The sequence below is a fragment of the Brachycentrus maculatus genome, unplaced genomic scaffold (assembly GCF_059751285.1).
Source record: "Brachycentrus maculatus isolate JH-2025_06_01 unplaced genomic scaffold, ASM5975128v1 h1tg000781l, whole genome shotgun sequence".
NCBI lineage: Eukaryota > Metazoa > Arthropoda > Insecta > Trichoptera > Brachycentridae > Brachycentrus > Brachycentrus maculatus.
The window spans coordinates 173,891-200,000 of record NW_028281509.1 but is presented as its reverse complement, the minus strand read 5'-3'; the positions used below and the strand labels follow the sequence as shown (position 1 = coordinate 200,000).

Sequence of the window (26,110 nt, the reverse complement as noted above, 5' to 3'; positions counted from 1 at the left end):
CTTCAATATCAGCCAATGCAATAAAAATGAGACTCCTTTTTCATTGTTATTGAAAATACCACATAAGCCATTATTATCCCACCTGTACATTAATTATACACATATAAGAGTTACCATATTTTGTTAGAGAAACATATACTTTTCCCTTGAACAAATACATATGTACTTATAAAGCTTCAGGAGTATGATATTTATCACAGAGCCGCCATACCTTCAAAACAACTTGCTGAGAATAACAAGAAAGTTTCTTCTTCATCCTACTCAGTGGGCCTTACCCTATGTAATTACATTCAATCAGGAGGTCCTAAAATTGCATCACCACAACAGAAACCACGATTAGTGTACCATAACCAGATATAATACAAAGAATAATCAATTAACAATAACAGGTAGATGAAAAATCCACATGTCTCAAATTGCTGATATAAAAATAGAAGAACCGATCACCGCTGACAGAATAATCACATTTTTATGGAAAAAGTATACAGCAGCCAGGCTAATCTCGCTATTCAGTAAGAAGACAAAAAATGTAGATGGATTTTACAAAATGCAAATAACTCATTTATAAATATAAATAAATACAAACAAATATATTTATATATATATATATATATATATATATATATATATATATATATATATATATATATATATATATATATATATATATATATATATATATATATATATATATATATATATATATATATATATATATATATATATATGTATATATTTATATTTATATGTACATATCACCTAAAAGTGTGAAATATTAATTTATGAAAATAATAATTTTATAATCACTAATTAAGGCACCATAAAAATAAATGTAATTAAAGTTTTAGAACTAATTATCTTAGCCATTTTTCTGCTGCTTGTACAATCTTTGTTTTTCACAGTATCTGTCCAGATTATAATTGTTGATTCAATTCAAGCCAGTAAAGAATTCCGTCATTGGATTTTCTTTCTCCAAATTAGAGAGTTTCTCAGTTGCCAACAAGCATTATGTGCATGTAAGTGATCACGCTCGCGTTTTCCCGACTCAACGCTGTGAATGGTCAAGTATGACCGAACTATGACCTAGCAAACATGGCAAGGATTTAAACATTTATGACAATTCCAGTGCCAAAATCAATGCAATTAACAAGCACAAACATCACATTGCCACACTTCTTTAATGATTAATATTTAATTTTTTGGGGCTAGTATATTTGATGAAACATTCAATTTATTCTTAAATTTTTAGCTTCTTACATAGTGAGATATTTTCAATATCAGGTAAAGCACAATATCAGTTGCTAAAATATTCATCGTTGATATTAATCGTTTATTTTTCCAACCCAATCTTCTAAATACAGTATATGTATCTTCTAGAATTTGGGTTAACACTTTTGGGAATATTATATAGCTTGTCTTGCTTCCTTTTCTATTTTGAACACCTTTGACTTTACTTTCAGAAAGTATATCTTTGATGTTAACATTTTATAAATGTTTTGTAAGAATCTCACTGATTGGCTGTTCACCCTTCAGTTAGGCTGTAAAAAACTCCCCATACTTAGATAAAGTTAAGTGTCCTTTCAAAGCATGTGAGTCAAGTTCATTGTAGTTAGAACAGGATTGATTAAAAAAGTGTTACATGTACCAGGAGTGAACCGCATAATTATTCACTTGCAGGCAGGGTACAACTTGATTTATTTGTCTAATTAATTTATGTTAATGATAAAAAAAGTACAGCATCATTTGTATTCCTGAACTCATAACCCAATTATTATATTAATTGTAACTAACTAAACATTTCAGTTTATTGCGCAGTGTTTAATTGTGTTAAACTGTCACATAGCTCCACTACTTCACAAACTGCACTGGTTACACTTTCTTGAAAGGGTGGAGTGTAAACTCTGTCTGCTCATGTATAGATGTGTCGGGTTGTGGTCCTGTGGTTAGTGTCGCGGGCTCTTGAGTTAGAGTTTCTCGGTTCGAATCCACTCTACCACAATTTTATACTTATTTCTAATAATGAGCCACTTAGGCCCACAGAAATAGTATGAAATTGAAGTATTTTTGTAAATAATAAAAACAAATAATTTTTTTTTAAATTAAATTAAAATCAAATCAATACATAATTTGACTTCAAAGTATTCAAAAGAGCTGTGCTTTTCATACAAATTGCTGGTAGATGTCTCTCACTTTGATCGGCTGCAACAACTGTTATGGGTAAAACGCTAGTAACTACATTTGGAGGGTGTGCCTTTGCTGTTGTGGGACCAATGCCATAAAATTCTCTCCCAACAGCAATTAGAAACAGTGAGAGTGCAATGATCTTTAGGAAAAAACTAAAAATGCATTTTTGTTGTTGAATTATTAAAAATATATATATTTTCCCCAATTTAATCACATCGCCCTTGAGGTAGTATTTTACGAAAATGACTCTTTATAAATTATTAAATGCAAACATGGTTTTACTATGGAATTTTAAATTTATTTCATTATTATAATGTAAATAATGACTTCTTACGCTTGTAAGTTTTAATATTTCTGTAAGGTTCTTTTCTCTACATAGATCTTTCTACCATGTGTATTATTTATAAATTGTTTTTCTCTATTGTTCATTGGACTTGTACATCGAGTGTTTGTTGATTGATAATCACTCGAGTGAATGCTGAAGTAAACATCAAATCAAAGCCTTTTACAAAAAAGACCTTTCCTGTGCACGCGCTTTAACTGCCTAGAGATGAAGTTTTTGAAAACGCATCCCCCTTACAAAAAACGACACATACAGTCCAAATAAGTTAAACGACTACAAAGTATGACAAAATATTTGTGGTCACAAGATTGATTAGTAAACATAGTACAGGGTTTCTCAATAAGAGGTTTCATTTTGAATAGCCCGCTATCTGGGCAGCTGCCACTTTTGAAGCTGTCATCTTTTGACATTTGACAAGTAAAAACTACGTGATTAATAAAAATGCAACGATACACGCTTCAAGAATGCATTGAAATTGTTAAAATTCACTAGAGAAATGGTGAAAAATTTGCAATCACAGTGATGATTTTTTATGGCCGGAATTGGAAGATATTGATGTGGACGATGTTTATTTTCAACAAGACGGCGCTACGTGCCACACAAGCAACGAAACAATCACAGTTTTGCAACAAAAATTTCCTGGCCATATTATTTCTCAAAGAGGTGATTACAGTTGGCCTCCGAGATTTTGTGATTTAACACCTTGAGATTTTTTTCTTTGGGGCCACGTGAAAGATAAGGTCTATGCCAATGCTCCACAATCGATTGAAGACCTTGAAGATGGAATTCGTGAAGTTTTCGATGACATACAGCCGCAAATGTGCGAATTGGTAATGGGAAATTTCATGAAAAGGACATGGTGCTGCAGCCGTAGCCGTGGCGGCCATTTGGCTGATATCGTTTTCCATCGTTAATCGCATACTTTTCTCTTAACAATGCAATAAAAATTCATTGATTTATCTTAAAATATACTAGTTTTTTTCAAATGTCAAAATGAAACCTCTTATTGGATAACCCTATATAATAACCTTGCTATCATACTATAAACTCACTGCTGTGTGTTTGAATGTGTACTTTGTTTTGTGCCGTTTATACTATAATTTTTATCAATCTTTTTAAAACAATCACCACTCAATCAACAATCATCCCCTGGTTTGTACATATAGTCTATAATATTATATGACAATCATGGAAGTTATCAAATATAGGATAAGCAGAAAGACTTAAAAAATAATGCGTAATTTCATTTTGTTTTTTGTTTGTTTGATAAACATATTCATGATACGACAACATTGCACTGTGTTTTACTGAAATCGTGTTAAATGGGAAATCAGTTTAATCATATTTGAATTAGAAAAATATTTTATCTTGCATACTTTTTTTGGACAAAGATTTAGTATTTTATTTGTGTAAGTTTATAAGTTTATAAGCATTTCACCTAGTAAAAAATTACAAAATACTAGCGCGTTAAAATGTATAAAAATATTGTCTTTTTTTTCTTTTTTCAAATCGCATACTTTTTATTTTTATATATATTTTTTCAAACTGTGCAATAATGATGAACTGTTTTAAAAATCAAAATCTTTTACATAAGGCAAACAATAAAATACAAACTTACAATAAAATCAGCAAGTGTTATGGTATGACTTTCCTGGACCGTCTCATCAGTCGGTAACGGTGCTTCAAGCACTTCTATAGGCTGTGGATCGACATCATTTAAGTCTAGAAAGATACACACAGAAGATCTTTATTTTGTTGACTTTATAGAATTTCACAATACATACTTCATTATTTATTAGTAAAAACAAAACGATTTATGAATTAGTGTAATAGCTTCTGTAGGCTGTGGATCGACATCATTTAAGTCTAGAAGATCTTTATTTTGTCAACTTTATAGAATTCCACAATACATACTTCGTTATTTATTAGTAAAAACAAAACGATTTATGAATTAGTGTAATACTGCGTGTCAGTTTGGCAAGCCAAAACAGCAAAGCTATCATGACAAATGAAATTAAATTAAAATCATAATTTCCATTTGATTACATTGCTAATCGGATTTTTGTAAAATGTTCAAAAATGTTCTGTTTATAGTTTTATTTCATAAAATAGTTAAAAAATATAATTTTGATATAATTAAATGGCAAGTTCTGTTAAAATTTTATGGTAAATTTTTGAGTTTGTTGGATACGGGTAACTGACATGGCGCAATCAGAAAAATTCAAAAGATGAGCGATGTCAACCACATTGTCAGTACAAGTCCGGGGTCATGTCTACTCTTAATAACAATTTATATTTGACATTTCAAAAAATGTCAAATATAAATTGTTATTAAGAGTAATAGTATGATTTTTATCAAACAATAAACATATGGCCAAGTCAACAATCTTTTATGCATGCAAAAAGTCGAATGTAAATAGCATTATGAGAATGAAAAACATTTGCAAGAAAAAAAGGAATTATAAAAAAGAAAATATTAGGAGAAGAAGGAAAGCGTAGAGTAAAAGCACATAAAAGGTTAAAAAAGAAGAACATATTAGAGTAAGAATACATATTATGTATATACTTTGTTTCTGTCGGTTGACTTAATTATAACAGAACTTTAAATGTCATCCAGATCTTTTAATTCTGCTTTCAGCTGTTATTAAAGTTTTTTGTGCGACAATTTGTCATAACAACAAAAGAAAGAGATGGAAGAAGATGATAATGTTTTTCTGGATTATTAGCATCTGAATGGGCGTAAAAATCTAAAAATTTGGAGATGGAACATGAATATAACATTGAAGTATTACATTTTCAATTTACCATGATGTAATGTGAGATATACATTTCCAATATCTGTCCGAAAAATTATAATGCGATAATACAAAATTTGCATAAAAATATTGTTTATTCAATAGAAATTCAATTGGTAATACTGTAATGAATGGTTTGAGATAAATGTGAATAATTGGATATTTTTGAGATGATGAGAATTAAATGGTATGTATTGTAGTTCCAGATTGTGTCACTGATTTTTTGGGTTTGTTATCCATTTGGTTACTAGGACTTTTGAGGTTACTATGCTAGAAATACCGCGATTTAAACATCTCTCTGGTCTCAACATTCTCGCCTATTTTCAGTCCTCAAACATAAATAACTCAAAAGTAAAATGTGTTCGACACACATTTCTGTGCAATTGTTAATCTTCCTCGTGGCGAAAATATCTCTCTAATTGAGTTAATTAAATATACGTAACATATAAAAAAATCCATTGACAAGTAAATGATAGATCCAATTTGTTCACGTTATCTCGAAAATATCAAATTACGGACATATATATCATATTTTAGTTATCACAAACCATTGATTTAAGTATAATCAATGGAAGAATCAAACAATGATGGTGTAAATATTGAATAAAAAAATGTTTTCTGCAAATTTTGTATTATTGCATTTCATTTGAGATGCTCTCTCTCTCTCTTTCGGTCTCTCACACTAAATATCTTTTATTCTTTATTTTTTTAAGAAGTTTGACTTCTATCACGTGCATGGTGTCAAACAATTTTTTAATTTATATTTTACATTTTCATTATTAGTTGTGATGTAATGATGAAATCATGATATTTTGAGAAAAAAGAAATGCTACCTTTGGAAATGCTAATTGGATGCATGAAAGTGATTTAAAACAAACCAAATAAAGATAAATATGTATGCACAGTAAATGTGGATATAGGTGGTGAACGGATTTTGATATTAATTACAGTAGAATATAAACATATCACTTTTCTATTTGTATCACAGATATTCTGTCCAATAGATCTAGTTATAAAGTTAACAAATTTAACTTCAAATCTTCCATAATATAATGATATGATAATGGATAGTCTTTCAATAATTTTATGAGCTAATTACATTATACTTTCAATGTTTAGACGTGCCCATTGCAACAAAAATATATGTATGAGTATATGTATTAAAAAAAACTTACCCGAATTTAGATCAATAAAATTTTCAATGTACATATCCATTTCTTGAGGTTGGTTTTCTAAGTTGCCTAGAGTATGTAAAACATCGTCAATAAGAGGGTCCATATCAGTCGCCACAGTATTTTCCAGGTGATCAGTGTTTTCTAAATTGTCTTGAAGTGAAACAGAGGTCACTCTACGCTTTGACGGATCAAAATTAACTTCTTCATTTCTTGTTCTCTTTAATGAGCTAGAATCAGTATTGGTTGATGCTTCAGGACAGGTTAAATTTTCAGTTTTCTGTGAATCTAGCAGACGTAACATAAAAGCTTGAGTAATTACAACGTTTGAATTCATAATATTAAGTAACAGTCTATCTTTTTCTGTGGTTACGGTATCGGAGGGAAACAAGTTCACACCATACATATAACGACAATAAGTGTTTACGTCAAACTTCAATGGTGCAACATTGCTGGTAGTTGATGGTTCTTGTATGTTCTGATTAACATTTGCACCTGGACTTAATGTATCATTGTTTTCATCGTCCAAAGAAGAATTTATTGAAGCAATACTAAAAATATCGTCAGTATTTTGAAGAAATTCATTATCTGGAATGTTCATGATATCTTCTATTTCTGTGTTTTGATCTAGAGTTTCTGACTGTTCACTGTTAGTTCTTGTAAATAGGGATTCAACTTGCTCAATTTGTTCTTCTTGTTTCCTCCTTTCATTAATTGACAATCCCTTTTCCGTCCTCTGCTTTTCTTCTTCCAGTTGCTTTTTCTCTTTGAGATCTGCCTGAATTTGACTTCCTTTTGTGGAAGGCTGATTTATAACAGATACAGGAACTGATTGTTGAAGATCTGAGGGTCTTGTAGTTTTGTCTGATTGCGAAGAGCTTGCTTTTGAAGGCTGGCGATTAGATTTTTTAGGTGAATGGATGTTGATCAAGTGAGGGATGTGAAATCCCTCAATCATGATAGATTTGGTAAGAATGGGGATGCACTTAGCAATAGCCAACCGGACAGTCGATAGCTTGGGGGGTATAACAGCAAAAACAGGATCATCCTGTGGTGTAATCGTCAGTAGACTTCTTGGACAAGGCAAGTCAGAAATAAGGTGTATAATGGCTGTTTCTAATTGACGAGGGTCTTCCACGGATCCGGTCTCACTCTGTAAATTATGCAGTTACAATATTACTCAATTCTTGACGAATTTTGGCCATGCAGAGCTTGCTATTTATGTTATTAGGGCCAGGGTACAATAACACAATTCTTAGGATGTCAAAATATTGTGTTATCTTAGAGGATATTAATATGTTTTTAAAAATGCATAAAAAACTAAATTAATTTTTTAGAAATGAATTGTTTGTACTCACATTCTCTCGATATAAACTTGAATATATATTATTTTAAATGTTTTTATATCAAACCTGTCTTCATTTGAATTACTGTATCTATAGTACTAGTAGTTGCAGTCACTCCACAATATTCAGTCATTTTGCATGTAATTTTTAAGAATGATTCTTGTATTTTTATACTATTTCAATGTTAAGAATTTGAACATGGTTCTAACATTCCCACATACTTACTTAAATCTGGGAATGTGAACACATCACTCAACAAGTCTCCGATCTATACAAGAAAAACATTTTTTTTTTAAATTGGACTTTATTCATCAAAATACTCTCCTTCAAGAGTGATACAATAATTTCAACACTCTTCTAAATTTTCTATGCCTTTCTTGTAGAACGATTTGTCTTTGCTCTTAAAATAGACCCTACTTTCAGAAATCTCTTCTTCATTTGAGTCAAATTTCTTTCCCCGGAGCATCTTCTTGATGTCTGCAAAAAGCCATAAGTCGCTGGGGTGTCCAGATTTAGAGAGTGCAGTGGGTGAGGAAAAAATTTGAAATATAGTTCATTCAATGTAATTCATTCAATTTTTCAATCACTTCCATTGGCTTAACACTTTTTTTTTGCATGTGAGGCTGTTTTTTTTTTAAATATTTATTTCTACACTCAATCGATCCAATAATGCCATCTAATATTCGCTTTTGATAGTATTACCTTCCTCGAGGTAGTCGATGAACAAAATACCATGCGCATCAAAAAATACAGATGCCATAACCCTGAAAGCTGACTTTTGTGTTTGTGGATGCTTTGGACGAATTTCACCGGCTGCTGTCCGCTCACCTAGCGACCTTTTTGATTCAGGTATGAAGTAGTGGATCCATGTATCATTCATTATCATATTGTAATGTAAGAAATCCTGTTTATATCGCTTGAACAGCTCCAAACACCACTATGAATTATCAATGTGTTATTGTTTTTGAAGAGAGGCAACATTCTGAATAGTAAAATTTTTGTGTAAAATTGTAAACACACTACCTCCTGATATTTCAAAGGTGTTAGCTATCTCACGCAACTTCACTTTACGGTATCATAAAACTATTTTATGGACTTTTTCATTTTTTCCTGAACAACTGCCAATTTTAGGCAATCAGATTGCTCAGCAACTTGTAAGATCAAATTTTAATTCAGCAAACCAGTCAATAATACTTTATTTCCCTGGTACAGAGTCTCCATAGCGCTTATCAAGTCACTTTTTGCTTTAACAGTATTTTTCAAATGTTTAATTTACACACAAAAATATTTGTTTTAAAAATTACAAAACTGCCGTAATCAGTAAACTTATTGTCAGAATGTCAGGAAATTGTGACATTTATTGTTTGATGGTTGGTCCTAATATTTAGAAGTCAAATGGGTCTGTTAACAGTGTTGCCATATAGATGTCAGACCGGAGACTTGAGTTGAGTGATGTGGTACTTGAATCTGGGAATGTGTTCCTAAATCGAATCACTCAACTTGGTACTTACATCGCTATACGGCAATTGGTCAGCATAGCCTTCGTAAATAGGTGAGTAACTTGCTTTCATGCTCGCTATGAGTTCTTTCCCTTGCTTTTCTGGTAACTTGGTATTTAAACACACAAAACTCACGACAGTGTTGTCAGGCCCGATTTCCAAGTAGCCTGTAGACCTCATATAAATAAATTTACCGCATCTTGTGACAAGTCGGTAGGACGTTTCTCCAAATACTATGCTTCCGTCATACACTAAAAAAAAACATTTATATGTATATATATATATATGTAAACATATGATTTTAAAAAGGCCATATTGCATACATACATATGTATGCATGTGTGTAAGTAAATAATGCTAAAATATAAAGCATCTCAGAAACATAAAAAAATAATATGGTTTTGTTTTTCTTTATATGAAAAAATTGTGAAGCCTTTGACTAATATTTTATGTCGTTCAAAGCAATATTTTTACTTATAAAAAAAGGATGATATCTATACATTGATTTTTAATATTATTTATTGTCAAAACATTTATTTTATTAAAAATACCTTGGTTTTATTAATTATTTCAAAAATAACAATAATAGCAAAAGGTTTAAAAATAAGAATTGAAGTTAATACACATATCTGCATAAACAATGCGCAATAAATAAACAATAAACAATAATATACAATTTTTTCAGGTTTTTCTTTTAACTCAAGCTATGTTTGTAAGTTCAAAAAAAAATATGGTGTGAAATGTTACTGACTTTGTCGGAGTGCAATAATCACAAATCGGACATCCTCCTTATGTATGAATGTGAATGCCGACAGTCCGCAAACCTCAGAGCACAAGTAGCCAGCAACAGTGGAAATTCTATGGTCACACTGGATGATTCGCCCATCGACAAGGTGTCTTGTCTGGTACTCATACTTGTTGTCATATAGCAGCAAATCATTCATGAAATTTGGTCTCACGAGTTCTACCATTCCAACAAATACCTACAATTTCATGGATAATCATAAATGTACAAATCAAGTCATTAGGGCTTTTCAATATCTAAATGGCTATGTAAATTTTGTGTTACAAATTAACAAGTTATAGTATTCATTAATGGCTCATCATCAACTACATCGTAAGTGAATTTACATGACACAAAATCCACATGCTACAATTAAATAGATTGACATCTTTATGCCTGAATCCAGATGCTAAAATAAAACAGATTCTGACAAGGTGACTTTTTCACACCTGTATTTCAATGTAATAAACAAAGACAATTTTTTATAGTAGAATTGGTTTAAACCATGTCATCCATAGAGCAACATAGTGTCGGGCCTGAGTTCTAGGATGGGACTTACCTTAAGGGACTCTAATAAACTAACGGCTTAATACTGAGTTCCATTAGGTAAGGTACTCAATATTTAGCCAGCATAGATAGTCACCAGACTCAATCCCAAGACAGTGCTCCGAAAAAACACTTAACTCGGCAAATTATTGTGTCAGTAAATTTTAAACTCAACTTGTCTGGTCTTGATTTGGCCTTCAATAAGGAAGGCAGTTTGGAAAAGGGATATTACATTTTCAACTTATTCTTCAAAAACAATAGTATGGGTGTAGGGGATTATAATTATTACATTAATTGATTCAGCAGTCACAGCAGTGGTAATATCTATCCATTTTTAATTTAAATGAATTGGTGAGATAATTAGATAATATTTGTATTGAGCATTTATTAAAAAGAGACTTACGATATCATTTCCACTGGGAATAATAAATTCCCCTACTCTGGACCTATGTCTCCTTGAAAGCTGGCCTAAACTAACTCCAGCAATACCGACGTGGTCAGCAAATCTTAGTGATCCTTCAAAACGGCATAATTCATACTGAGGATTTTTAAAGCGCTGACTTCTTCTTGCTATTCTGTAGTGGAAAAACATAAAATATAAAAAAAAAAAACATCAACCATTACAAAATAATCATACAAGTAATCATTTACAAAACAAAGTAGATTTATCTTCAATGAATTTGTTTCATAAAACGGTAGTCCGTCGGTACTCACAGAATTACTGTTCACAGTTCTACATACAAAAGCGTCGTCCCTCCACGGACATACCAGACAAATGTAATAATAAGGAATAGAATAAACTCAGAAATAAGAAAAATAAAAAGGGACTATTGGACAAAATTCACAAGACATGGAAAATTATCCATATGGAGTTTTGAAATAAGTATGGAAAATGGTCAGAAATAAAAAGAAACCAACAAGCGAATATGTATATGCAAAATATGCAAAATACCCTAGGAGGAGTGGGAGAACTAGTTCCTAAACCTTTATCAGATAGATGGAGAAAATCAATCAGGCAACCCAACTCCAACACAAACACCAGAATCAGAGCAGATGGTAAACTCTCAAATCCTTTAAGAGTCGTTACTGGCATCAGACAGGGCGACAGTCTGAGTTCATCTCTCATCAACCTTATCATAGATGGGATTGCGGAGGATAATAAAGCACTGCACAAAGGATACAGACTGGGAGAGGAAATTCGAGCGCATGAGTGAGATAAAAAAGTATGCCACTTACTATGAGGACAATGGTAGGAGCATGGTCGTATACTTTACTATGTCCACCAGCCTTAACATCAGGAGCTGCCACTGGTGGAGTGCATCTTCCTAAATCTATGGCGAGGAAAGCTTCATCTTCCGTGGACCTCGAAATTATGGTAGTCTTTAAACAATTTAGCTTAAAGCCCGAACCAACAGCTTATATCGTGATTAATGATATTATCACTTAGAAACAGACTTGACTACACGTGAATTAGAATCGTAACGTGAGCAATTTATGTAGTAACAACTCTATTCAAAATTCGGTCATTATACGGCGAGTTCGCCTGACATACAGACTGCGCGTTAACTGACTTGCTAGTTATTGCGCAACTGGTGCTTGTGGTCGGGCAATAAGTAATCTTGGAAGGAAAGACTGAGAAATATGTGAGATCACGACGTCCTTAGGTAGGGAAGACAACGAAGAAGACAATGGTAATGGTATGACAAGAAGACATGTGAGGAGAATGGAACCATCCAGCCTCACCCACATTGCATTGCACGGCCAACTCCAAGGTAGACAACTCCCGAGCAGACCACCAAAGAGATGGATTGACAGCTATTAATCAACATCGCAAGAGGCTAATCCATCTTAAAAACATGCCAGAAGTCCACACCACACGCCACAACACCAAGCAGAAGAAGAAGAAGTTGAATGGTAATTTTTTTTTAGTACTGTTGCCATGATAAGAATACAAAGGCAATAATTGAATTAACTTGACTTAAAGCCTGTGTCAGTATATTTGCCTACCATGCTGTAAGTCCCGGGTTCAATTCCCAAGTGGGTCAAAATAATAAAAGTATTTTATCACTCTAATATATATATGGATATGGGCGGTATTGCCATTCGCAACCATTTCTAAGAACATAATTCCTGCGAATACACAAGGCTGATGTTACATTATTTAAAGGATACCATTATTCATACCTTACTTGAAACTTCCGAGGTTTTTCATCAATCGTAAACTGTTTGGGATCCATGTTCGTATCAATCAGTTCGCCATTCGGCCCTAAGGGCGTATAATGAGGCATCAAGTTTTCTAGGATAATATCCACATCATCGGGGTGGGCAAAAGAAACAATATTTATTCCTAAAAGATCAGTCTGAAAAATAGACATAAAATACACAATGTAAATAATTGAAGAACAGCCAAGGATTAATTATTTAGTAATCTTAGTAGAGGCTGTGTAGCAAATAAAATGAAATGAGATTTGCCTTAATTGCTTATGAACCCATCGGATTTTGTCTTTGCTGAAGTAAAACAACTAAAAACACCATTTATGTATTAAGAACAAGCAGCATACACCAAAAAAAATATCAATATTTTTTTTTCAGTTATGATATTATCGTTTTTCAGATTAGCTATAATCAATTTTAATATTTTTTTTTGGAGCCATATAAATATTTAAACAAAAAAATTAAATTAGAGGCGCCATTTTCATTTACAAACCAGACTTTTGTATACCATTTTATATTGTGTTTCTGCCGGAAAAGAGAAAGAATTTTTATATCAAGTATGTTTTCAGGGGATGGAAAAGTGGAATAGTATATTGAGATCGGAGTGAATGCAGAAAATATAATGTGCTTTGAATGCAGTGATTACAAGTAAAAATATGTCCATGGAAGTTTAACTAGCGGTACATAACAAAATGCCAATGCCTACATTTGGGTCCGAATGAAAACCAAGAGTTTCTATACCGGATCTGGGAATGTGGCGGAAGCTTTCAGAAAGTGCCTACATTTTTAATGATGATTTCATTTGGAAAAAAAACAGTTTTTTAAATTCAAATATATAGTATTAGGATATATTTGAAAAATAAAAAATAATTCTGATATTGGGCAAGAGTCCACTAAAGTTCATACTCATAGAATAATACTGTAAAATCAGTTTGAGCTATTTCTTCGCCGGAGTGCCCGTACAATGTAAGCAAAACCGGAAAAGCCCATTTTTGTTCCCGTACCAGGCATGGGCAAATCTGCAAAGGTCCATTTTCCCCAAATCCGCAAACGGCAAAGGCTTAATGCATGAGAAAGAAACTTAGATTTGGGAAAATAATTTAATGCGGAGAGCATGCTATTAAAATGCGATATTAAAGACATTAGTACCTAATGTAAGGCAGATTTAGAGATATTTGAAAATATTGAGAAAGTGGTTTGAATGTGGGAAGTAAATAGATGATGAGATAATGACTAAATGGGTATTTTTGGCAAATGCAAATAGCAAAATTGGCTAAGGATAGCCAAGAAAAACTTGGCACGAACAAAGGAATCAAAACCTGAAATCTGGTGTTTCAAAAGTCTACACAACCAGAGGGCACATTTGACTAGGTAGACGTGTGGATGGCAAGGAAGCTAGGAATATATGTGTGAGTGAAGGCACAAACAAACATAGGGTGTAATATGAATGAAAAACTGAAAGAGATAACGAAAGAGATCTCTACTAAGTGAACGAGCTAGTAGAAGAGATTAAAGTTACCACATGAATAAAAGTTAAAGTTATTAAATGGGACCACATAATCAGACGAAACAACAGCATGAAACGCAAGTGCTTCACTGTAATATAATTAGTTATTTATAATAATTGTGACAAAGTATGGATTCTGTACAATAACGGCAACAGTTTATCATAGTGGTGGATCCGGGTGACAATGCTAAACCATTACCAAAGGAAAATAGCCAGAAAAAGTCTGTTGGTACTGTGACCGTCTATCGGATTGTTATCTACCATATTAAATTTACCTGGCATAAGATTTACAGTGAATATGTGCCATCAACAAGTACAAATGTTGAAGAAGTTGGCGATCAAATAACCACTATTTCAAGTTTTGTGTGACAATGTGCAACCACTACTGCACGGCAGACATACTGCATATTTTAGAAACTTTGTAAGGCAAGTCTTGTTTGTCGCAAGATTTAGCACTAACTGACTTCCATTTTTGGCCAACAATGAAGTGCTAACAACCATGAAAATCAATGTTTAATAGTTACCTGCTTGTATCCGAGATATTTTTTCACATGGGAGGAGATCAAAACAATGATACCACAGTAAGTAGTACTAATAAGAAAACCACCCAACAGCTCAATAAAAGCCTCAGCCAAACCTGGTTTCGAGTTCATTGGATATGATGTCACGGAGTTTCCGAAAACTGAAATATAAACATAAATATTTTGAAAATAAATTTGTGATGAAACAATTATATCTACCTTTTGTGCTGGCATGCTAATATGGTGGCCAATGTCAAGGTTACCATCCTGAGAGAGACAGGTACATCTCGAGACCAGTAGATATTTTTTTAAATCACTGTGACAGCGCTGGATACTATGTAAAATTTGATTATTTATATTGATTTATTGCAAATTAAATCAATGAAAACCTTCATTATCATAATCGTTGTCTGCAGTGCCAAAATAATACGAGATATGTTCAACAAAAAAGGTGACTTCAAATTTCATGGGCTATGTACATTCGATTGTAGATTTTCAAATTATTTTTACCTTGGTATGTCAAATCATGTCCATGACATGTTTGGCGATTTTTCACCATAGAAAGAAATGGATCAAAGAATCTATATTAAGTTTTGTGTGAAAAATAAAATTGAAGTGCTCTAATGCACTTAAAATGCTGCCAAAAAACGTGGGGTAGCAAAGTTTATTCTGAAATCACTAAATTTTGACTGAAAGAACTACCGCACGAGTATCGCTCAGGAGCTGATTTTTTTGTTAAAAATGCCCCAATAAAAATGCCAAAAGCAATAATGCCCCAGCCTTCCCCTGCAATATTTTCTGATTCCCTAAACTGATAAAACCCATGAATTAACAAAGTTTTACCAAGGAGATAAAGACCTCATCGCAAAAAGGACTCAAGATGATACCAAAAACTGCATATCAGTACAAGTGTGTTATATCTGAGGGGGTATACTTTGAATGGGACAAAATAGATATTGATGAATAAATAAATATTTTTGAGAAAACTAGTCACATGATTTTTTTAACACACCTCGTATTTACTTTTCCAGTATTGTATTAGAAGGCTCACATTTCAGATCAAGAATTAAAATGTTTAAGTTGGGTGAAATCATTCATTTGGGTATTTTGATTATCTGTTAGGAGAGCTGGTCGTTTTAGCATAAAATATCCAAAACTGCTAAAAAATATCCCTGGAACCATTATACCACTTTTTATAAATATTTTAATGAAATTACTCATTAATAATGACATCTGTGTGAAAGACTAACCTAGGAAAGCGTTGTAAAACTATTTTTCAGATTATTTTGTGTCATAATAAATAACAATTTATAAAAATATTTTGCTTACGAACATCAGAATTTTAATTTTTTTTTTATTATTGTCTCTTTAAGTTTATATAATAATTTAATCAAATGTGTATGTAAAATTTATTAAGATATCTACTTTGTAACGTTTGATAAAGGTTGATGTACAATAAATCTCCTCAAAATATACATTTTATTTATAAAGGTTGTGTCCCAAAATATACCTCGCTAACTAAAAAAATACATATTACAGGTGTCTCGCATTTGCTTGCTAAATAATTTATATGGTCCTTTTCCCCAATTAAATCATAGTGAAGTCGGCTGTCCGAATTTAAAACACAATAAGGGACTTTTTCGTAGTAGGTTTTTTTTTGCATTTATGGACTAAGTAGACTCTACTTAGTCCAAAAATGCAAAAAAAACCTACTACAAAAAAATGTCCCTTACTGTGTTTTAAATTTGGACAGCCGAAGTGTCCTTGAGGTAGTATTTCATTATCCAAAATTAGTATTATTATGTTTCAACTGGGACGAAGAATCTATCGTTTTTAAATGAAAGGAGATTGAAGTGAGTGGAAGTGAACTGAGCATTCCAGTTGAGATACATATACAGTGAAACCTCTATCTATTGTTCCTCGAATAATCGTTTTCCCGGATGTGTCGTTTATTTCTTCTACCCCGAATTCATTTCATACAAAAATAGATCGAATCGATCGTTTCTATCCACCATTTTACCGCATTCATCGTTTGAATTATGCTACATATTTGATATAATTTGTCTGTTTTTTTATTTTTTTTTAATTTTCTGAATTTTGTTACATTCGATGACAATATTTCAACGTGTGGGATACAGACTATCGAAAGCTTGTGTGATGGATACAGCAGAAGAGGTGTGAAGATCTTTGGGTTCTGTTCAACTTTGTACTTTTTTTTTTGATAAATACATTTATTAACATTTAAAACTTGTATTCTTGAAATTTCCACCTACTAATGGTTATGCAGATTGGGAGGACGGTATCTTTACTCGATCGTATCTCCTTGTGTATTGACTACTTTATCCTGCATTCATTGTTTTCCCCATCCGCATATCAGTTTTTTTTCAAAACATGTATTTAAAGACACTAATTGATGTATCCCCGCAAGTAAGAAAGTTGCCCCGCCCGGAGGGGAGGTGATATGGGTTTTCAAACAACGGGGCGCTAATATTTTGCACCTGATAAAACGAGAACAAACATAGAAATAATCTTTAATGCAGAAAAAGGTACCGCGCACTAAACATTTGATATAATTTTTTTGACATCTCATCAAAGATGAAGAAGAATATGGAAGTCTGGGCATTTACGGGGCTGACGACCGTCATAGGCTGGTTTAAGTGATCACTTTACACACGTGTAACATTCACCAATTCTACCCATTATTGACAGCCACACTTCATCTTTGATGAGATGTCAAAAAAAAAATAATAACTCCTGTAATTGGAGATAATCCAGATTTTGTGAACAAGTATTTGGACACACTCAAAATTTTGTAAACATTTGATGTTTAGTGCGCGGTCCAACAGCCGACCAATGACACCGCGCGCGTGGTTGCGGTGTCAATGGTGTTCAAATTCAACCGAGTTATAAAAATAAACTATCTCATTAAATTATAACTTTTACTGTTTCACCAATAAATATTGCACATGTAACTATTATGCACGTATTTTATCGTGTATCTAGATCAGAAATGTGATAAATTAACATGAAAACTTGATAAAATAACTCTATAAAACATTACTACTGGGATGTACAGTTTTGATTTCTCACTGATGTTAGTTGATATTTCAATCAAAAGGATAATTCTATCTTTACAGGGTCATCTTTGGTCAAGTGTCGTCAATAAATTTGTATTAAAATTATAAGAAATAATGCATTAAAAAAAGGTTACTTTACTGATTAGTAGATATCACACGAAATTATCTTTATAATATGAACTACAACGAATGGGGGCGTGGCTTAAACGGCGGCTGATTTGCACATGTAAAAAGATACCTACCGCCAACGGTTGGCGGCTGATATGCTGATGGGTTAAAAACGATAGATAGAGGTTTCACTCTAATATTATATATAATGTATCGATAAATTATCCGTAGGGTGAATAATCTGATTGTTTAATTCATTTCAACTCAGTTAAAAATAAAATCATTTTTATTTTTGTTGTAAAATTAAAAAAAAGCAAAACTGTAAAATCATAACATTCTAATTGCGCATACTGAATTATCAAGCCTCATGTAATTCCAGGCATAATTGCAGGTTGTACCAGCCTATAAAATGTGCTCTGAAATGTTGACAAGAATCCTTTAATATGCTCGGCTTAAAAACTCACAAAAATTATTTAAGAAACTTTGATTTTAAAATTGTGAATCAACCCCAATCATGTACATTTTGAGGTTACCTTTAACATATCTACAGTATCTAATATAAGAACGATCCTCAGTAACTACTTTATCCATCTTACTGAAGAGGATTTTTATTCAAAAGAAACTTGGGTTTGGTATGTTTTACACCCAGATTGATTTTATACACACCTTTGTTCCTGGGGGGCGCAGTTTGGAGTTACCTAATGTGTACTAGTATGTCACCTTCTAAACAACAATCCCTTTTTTCTTCTTCATCATGATCTGTTTTCATCACTCTTCGGTACAATTTACATTTTTCGTTTTTTTGTAATATCAGATTTGGGCAGCAAGCGGATTATTTATATATATATATTTTTTCAAATCCTATAGGGGAAAAATCTGTACCCATCCATTTCTCGAGGACGACCAGTGAAGAATACTCAAGGGAAGAGTGTCTACTGTACATGCCGGGGCACATTAGGTGAAATACAACATGCAATAAACAAGCAATATACTATGAACATAAGTGCGGTGAAAAGCAGCTTATATACTACCATTTCAATCTTACACTACACGCCTCTTTGTGTTTACATGCTCGCAGTTCGAAATATGTGAATATAGTTCACGTCTATGAGGTCTTTCCACATATACACCCCAGGCAACATAAATAGCCGAATGACTAATTAAGTACAAAAAATCCCATTAAGTGCTCAAAATAATAGAACCTAGGTTTGAGTCATGAGTAATCATTTCTAGGAAAAAATAATAGCTACTTACGAACCTGGAAAGTACTAAATTTCTTCAGTTATACACCTGTTTTGGCAGTGATTAGTCGTTTTCTTAGAGTGTCCGTATTTTATTAAGGCAAAATGTCTACTAGACTACAACATTCGTTAGGAAAAAAACAGTTATTGTTGCATTACATGAAAAAAACTTTTCTAATTGCAATATAGCAAGGCAAATACAGTGCAATGAATCAACTGTGAGGAGATTTCTGAAAAAAATCAAATTAAGTGGGACAGTAAATCTAAAAAAATATCTTTAAGAAATCGGTTCGCATCGGCTCAGTCTCGATGTGAGTGGATGCACAGTCTAAAATAGATTACTAGAATTTGGATTACTGTTTAAAAGACCTGCAAAAAAACTTCTACTGAATCAGAAAATTTTAAAAATGTATAAAGCATAAAATTGGAAAATGTATTAGAATAAACGGAAAAAAAACAATAAATATTGTAGTTCAATTTTTTACTGGTTCGGCTATTTATGTTGCCGGGGTGCATACATATCGTTCATATTAATTTTGTCGGAAAAACTTAACGAATCATCTTTAAAGTAGAAGTGAATTGAAATGTGACTTTAAATAAATAGATCCCTCCAAAAAATGACATATATTTAAAATCTGAGTACATGCCCTAGAAGCATTTCATAGTTAGGTACATACACAGAACAAAAAAATCAATTTCCACTAATCAATTCTCAGACATTTCAGGCAAAAATCATAATAATAACTTTTATTTTATATTGCATCAAAATCTTTGATAAAATAATACAAACATACAGAAACTGAGAAAAAAAAATGGTTGTTGTTTTATTTGTGGAGATCCTCACCAAAACGTTATATTTCCATTATAAATGATTTTAAGTAATCAGGAATTCTAACTTGTAAAATCATTACGTTTTAGTAAATTTAATGATTTCATATTGGTTTAACACGGGATTTGACACGTTTTGTCGCAACTTTAATTAAGATTTTGATAGAACACAGCAAACAGAACAAATTTGCACTTAAAGGATTTTTGGTGCAATATTGGAAATGTAACTTTTTGGTGGGGACCTCCACTTCATTCATGATTTCCTTTAAAATGCGAAAAAGATAACTCATGGCTCAAAGATCTCACAAAAATGAAACAACTGTACTCTAAGGTTAGACTTACCATGTTCCTTTCTTAGCTCATGAGCAGCTAAACGCAAAATACTTGTTCTGTCAACTTTTTTAGAAGACTGAGAGACAAGCGGTAAAAGGGAGATGAGCTTATTGACCGTATCGTTTAGGTTGTCCACTCTAAGCTTTTCTGCCTTATTCTGTGCATCGCGGGAGATTTCACTGAAAAATAAATATAAAAATAAATCTTTAAATACATAATTGATGACAGGCGCCGTGGCGTAGTTGGGTAGACGCTTGACTGCGACACTGGCGTCGCGGGTTCGATTCCCGCCAATTGCAAAATTAATTCAAAAAATATTTATTTTCAATCTGTCTGGGTGTTTGTGATGCATTTTTCACATTTACCTTCCCTATACCTATTATCTTTCTGCAGACAAGCCTCTTAATGTGGTGGCTTTGCGGGTTATTCCTTTTTTTTTTTTTAAATAATAATATTAATAAAATATTTTGGGAGTTAAATAAGAGACAATCAATAAAGATAAAATAAATATGTGAGTCAGGCAGCTTAAATTTTTATTTCTGTTAATATAAGTATAAAAGATCTATATTAAAATCTATCGTAAAGTTTATAAAAATTGTGCATGCTCCAAAGGGGGGGATTTAATATACCGCAGTCATATTCATAAAAATATTGCATAATAGCTTGTAACAAGCGATATATTTTCAGTAGAATGTTCACCTGCTAAATAGTAATTGCACTAATAAACTCAACTTCCAGAATCGGTGAGAATGATGAAATCGGTGAAATGAAAGTCTCAGTGAAGCAATGCCTTTCAGTATAGCTGTCTCGCTTTCATTAGTTAAAGTGAAATAAATAATGCGTCATAGGTGAAACCCATGACTCAAACGTTCCAATCTTGCATATAGCAGTCACACGGACCATATTGTATATTTCTAAATACAATAACCCTACAAATTCGTTTTATTGTACTTTCTTTACTCATTCGACTCACATGCCCAAACCATCTCAACACACCTTTCTAAAGTTTACCGATAATGCTTATCTTACTCTTCCAACCCTAATGAATGTAAGTGAAGCAAGGAGTTGGCAAAAGAAGGATGAAAGTAGATTGAATGCAGTCAAAATGCGATCGCTCGGACGAATGTGCGCCAAAACGATGTAAGTTAGGTGTTCGAATGGAGAAATAAGAAAGGAATGCAAAGCTGAGATAAGATTATTGATAAGAAAGTTGTGTTGAGATGGTTTGGACATGAGGAACGAATGAGTAAGAAAAGAACGGTAAAACAATTTATGAGGCGAATGTAGTTGGGAAAAGGAGCAGAGGAAAACTGAGAAAAACTTGGCACGATCAAGTATGTCGAATACTTGAAAGCGGTAAAGTTAGGAGTCGAAATAATCGGCGGGTATGTATGAGGAGATGCATGAATGTGGAAGAGGCGAAGAATGTTTGCAAAGACTGAGAGGTGGATATTCTCTGAGATATTCTCTGCCTACCCATTAGAAGATGCTCTCTGCCTACCCCTGTGTATAAGCGGCGTGATGGTTAGTATGTTGGCTTGTTAGTTAGTATTCATTCCTTATTTCACCCCTCGAACATCATACATCGTTTGACCATTAACTCCAATATTCAAACCTTTCAACTTGAACATTCAATTTAAACTTGCACAAACACGAAAAGTCGAGATAAACTCCAGAGGCAAACTAGGTAAGGATATATTTTTTTTGACATCTCATCAAAGATGAAGAAGAATATGGAAGTCTAGGCATTTACGGGGCTGACGACCGTCATAGGCTGGTTTAAGTGATCACTTTACACACGTGTAACATTCACCCATTATTGACAACCACACTACTGAAATTTTTGGAAGTTCTATATATGTGAACCAACTTTAAAACATTATTCTTGAACCACTAGAACTTCACTAGAGACATCTATTGGTGTCATCTTTTTATTGAATAGAAACTCTTTTATTAGTATGTATTTATTAATTATTATCATTCAAGAATTTGATTAGTGTTCCATATTCTTCTCCATATTTGATGAGATGTCAAAAAAAAGAAAGTTACTCCTGTAATTGGAGATAATCCAGATTTTGTAAACAAGTATTTGGACACACTCAAAATTTTGTTAGGTAAGGATAGGTTATTTTTTTTAGAGGTATGGGTTTTACTGGCAACATTGTTTCTTCAGACTGTCAATTTGACAGTTAACAGTTGATTTGTAGTCAGTACGTTTTCCCATTTCACCACGAATAGACTGAATGATCATAATGTTCGTCTTAGATGTGGTGAATGGGTCGAAAACAATATTCAGCTTGATTCTCTTTATATTTTAACGCAAAATTTTGTTCACCGATTAGGCACATTTTTGGTTAAATGGCTATGTCAATAACCAGAATTGCCGAATTCGGAGTGGAGAAAACGAGACGTCGAGATGCCCTTACATCCATTAAAAGTCACTGGTTGTGTGCTTTATAGGCAGGTGGAATCATTAGATCATATTTTTTAAAAGACGATGCCGTCCAGAATGTTACGGTCAATGGAGAGTGCTAGAGAACCATAATTACTGGCTTCTTCGTACCTTTGTTGAATGGCATTGATGTGACGGGGCTGTGGTTCCAACAAGATGGCGCAACATGCCACACGGCGGGTGCCACCATCAATTTATTGCGGGAAATTTGAACTTGTATACATATAATACTTCTATGAACCAAGATCTGTGTAAGTATTTAGCTCGATAGATCGCAGCAGATAATTGATAGGAATATCGTCCATGTCTGATAAGTTATCCCAACTGACGTAGTAAAGTACAACTGAACTACTAAGGAGAGCAAACGGAAGGGAGTAAAGCGAACTTTCAGTACCATACTTATTTCAACGGAAATACATAGACCGGGCGATGTAATGTCGGAGAGAAATACAGTAAATCCTCGATATAACGGACGAATCAGGAGGAGGGCGAGTCCATTAAAGCCAAAAGCACATTATATAAAAATATGTTTAAGATAAATCAAAAAACTTTTACATAAAATATGAACGCTATTTACATATAAATTATTGTAACAATACAAAAACAATGCACAACCAAAATTCTGTTTATTATCTTCGGACACTCTGCGTGAAGTGACAATGCTGTTTGATATCGACGCGCTTGCTTTCGGTAATCTTGCTTTGAAAAAGGAATCAGGTTTATTTTGCAGTTAAGAAGTTTTGAGACATTTTTTTTTATTATCATGGCCGCCAAACATTGTTCACATACGGCGACACTTGAATTTAAGCATGTATTAATATAAACGGGATATTTTGATTTTTATACATTTGACCGGATTTTTATCCGAAGTTCGTTAAATAGAGGTCCGTTATATCGAGGCTTTACTGTAATAATTAATTTTACCCTATCTACTACATACTTCGCTGTACCGACCACGCTGTTATGTTGTACATAATAATACTGTAATGGATTGAATGCAAATGTGATGTGATGTAGAAAGCCAAATACAGCTTTTATATTGACAGCCATTTAACCTTATGTTTACTATTACTACTGACCCTTATCGGCATTCACCGGTGCATAGGGGACTGCATCAAACTTATGCAATGACATATTTGGGGGACGATAATGAAATGTCTTGTTTTGTAGGTAAATGAATAAACGTCAATTTATATACCGATCATTATGTCACAGCTTCAATAAATTTTCAATAAATTGCGTGCAAGCGATATTTTTTACGTCTGTTTACTTTAAAATTAAGATAACGCTACAAAAAACCGGGCGACGAGTAGCCGGCGACTAACTATTCTTATAAGTTCAAATTACTACACGTATCACTCAACGCAACTCAAATTCGGGCAGATCACTATAAAAAAACTTTCGTGTACGATGTGCCCGAACTGGATTCGGGCAAATCACTGTGCCAGCAAAATACCTACCCGAATTGTATTTGGGCAAATCACACAAGGGGATAATGTAAGCAAATCTTATGTTTCTACAGTAGACAGGACGTCCTCCTGCATCGGTCTTCAAGTTCTCAAAATACTACCGAAGTCGATTTAATACAGGACTGGCATTGGTGACACATTATTGGTAAGACATAATTTTAAGTTTGTTAGTCAACGGTTGTCAATAAACTAGTCAATCCGTGGAGTGAGCAACGCCTTTGGTCAATGCACGACATTTTCGTCTTTTTACGGCCAGCGGGGACCGAAGCGAACTCTATGCACGGTAGGCAAACAAACGAAGCGCCTTTAATATGCGACCAATTCGACAGCGACGACACTGTAACCCAAGGGTGGCCAACCCGCGGCCCGCGGCCCGCCGGGTGTCTACTTGCGGCCCGCGTAGCAAATCACACATTTTTTCTTTAGTGTACACAAAACCACCAAGCGTATCGTGCGTAGTTCGTATCATATCCCATATATGGGAGTATTTCACTATCCTGGCAATTTCAATACCCATAATGGCGTCAAGTAGTAAAGACGTTTGATTAAAGAAGAGAAGAGTAACAGAAGAACTGAGAAGTTTTTAAGAAAGATGGACTTAAAACTATTTTCTCGTGGAATTTAAACCAAAACCAGCATGCCTGATATGCAATGATTCCGTTTCTATCTTGAAAAGTATAACATTAAACGGCATTACATTTATATATTTATATATATATATATATATATAAATATATATATATATATATATATATATATATATATATATATATATATATATATATATATATATACATATATATATATATATACATATATATATATATATATATATATATATATATATATATATATATATATATATATATATATATATATATATATATATAATATATATATATATATATATATATATATATATATATATATATATATATATATATATATATATATATACATATATATATATATTTATATATATATATATATATATATATATATATATATATATATATATATATATATATATATATATATATTTATATATATATTTACTTATCTTGTTTGCTTTGAATTAAAATCGGCCCGGTAGGAAATCTCATTTCTAAAATCTGGCCCGGCTACTGAAAATGTTGACCACCCATGCTGTAACCCCTAACTGTCCTTAGAGGACAAGTCGGAGGGGGGCACAGGGGGGGATCCGGGGACGCCACCCCAAGCCCATATGAACGAAACAAAACATCTACTTGTTGAGCAAACTCTGCGGATCAAGTTACAAATCTCGATCACAACACTCAACGTAAGAATTACACTATTTTGTTTTTCAATCAAATACGTTTGAGAAAATTCCTTACAAAGTAATATTCGTTTACATGTTTATTTCGTTTATAAATAATGCCTACGCATAAACTACTAAAAACGTCCAAGGTGAATTTGCTTTATAATATAAATTACATATCACGTAGATTCTTAGCATTTTCCGAAGAAACTTGTATTTGTCTATTTTCATTAGTTGATACTTATTAATGACAATTAGTACCTAATTACTCATTACAAAGACACTTTTAAAGGTCGAATGGTAAAATCTATAACTTTATTTATTTAATGCGTTCAATTTGTAGAGCCCCATTTTAATTTATATATTAAATATCAAAATCTAACACTGATTTATAGAGTCCACTAAATTGTAT

The 26,110-nt window shown here is 32.8% G+C and overlaps 1 protein-coding gene across 5 annotated transcripts in view; it reads right to left on the bottom strand.

Annotated features, from left to right (window-relative positions):
* LOC148300230 (uncharacterized) overlaps positions 1-26,110 on the bottom strand; it is a 98,445-nt gene that overhangs the window by 5,192 nt on the left and 67,143 nt on the right. For 3 of the 5 annotated variants that reach the window (XM_088275076.1, XM_088275077.1, XM_088275078.1), the window contains exons 3-10: positions 20,508-20,677; positions 14,915-15,072; positions 12,854-13,029; positions 11,073-11,244; positions 10,091-10,322; positions 9,352-9,590; positions 6,498-7,647; positions 4,146-4,249 (exon numbers count right to left, since the gene is read on the bottom strand). In XM_088275076.1, the coding sequence (XP_088131202.1) occupies positions 4,146-4,249; positions 6,498-7,647; positions 9,352-9,590; positions 10,091-10,322; positions 11,073-11,244; positions 12,854-13,029; positions 14,915-15,072; positions 20,508-20,677 (2,401 nt within the window). Of the gene's footprint in view, positions 1-158; positions 305-4,145; positions 4,250-6,497; positions 7,648-9,351; positions 9,591-10,090; positions 10,323-11,072; positions 11,245-12,853; positions 13,030-14,914; positions 15,073-20,507; positions 20,678-26,110 lie in introns of all 5 variants that reach the window. The other 2 variants (XR_015838962.1, XR_015838961.1) reach the window with 2 other exon arrangements.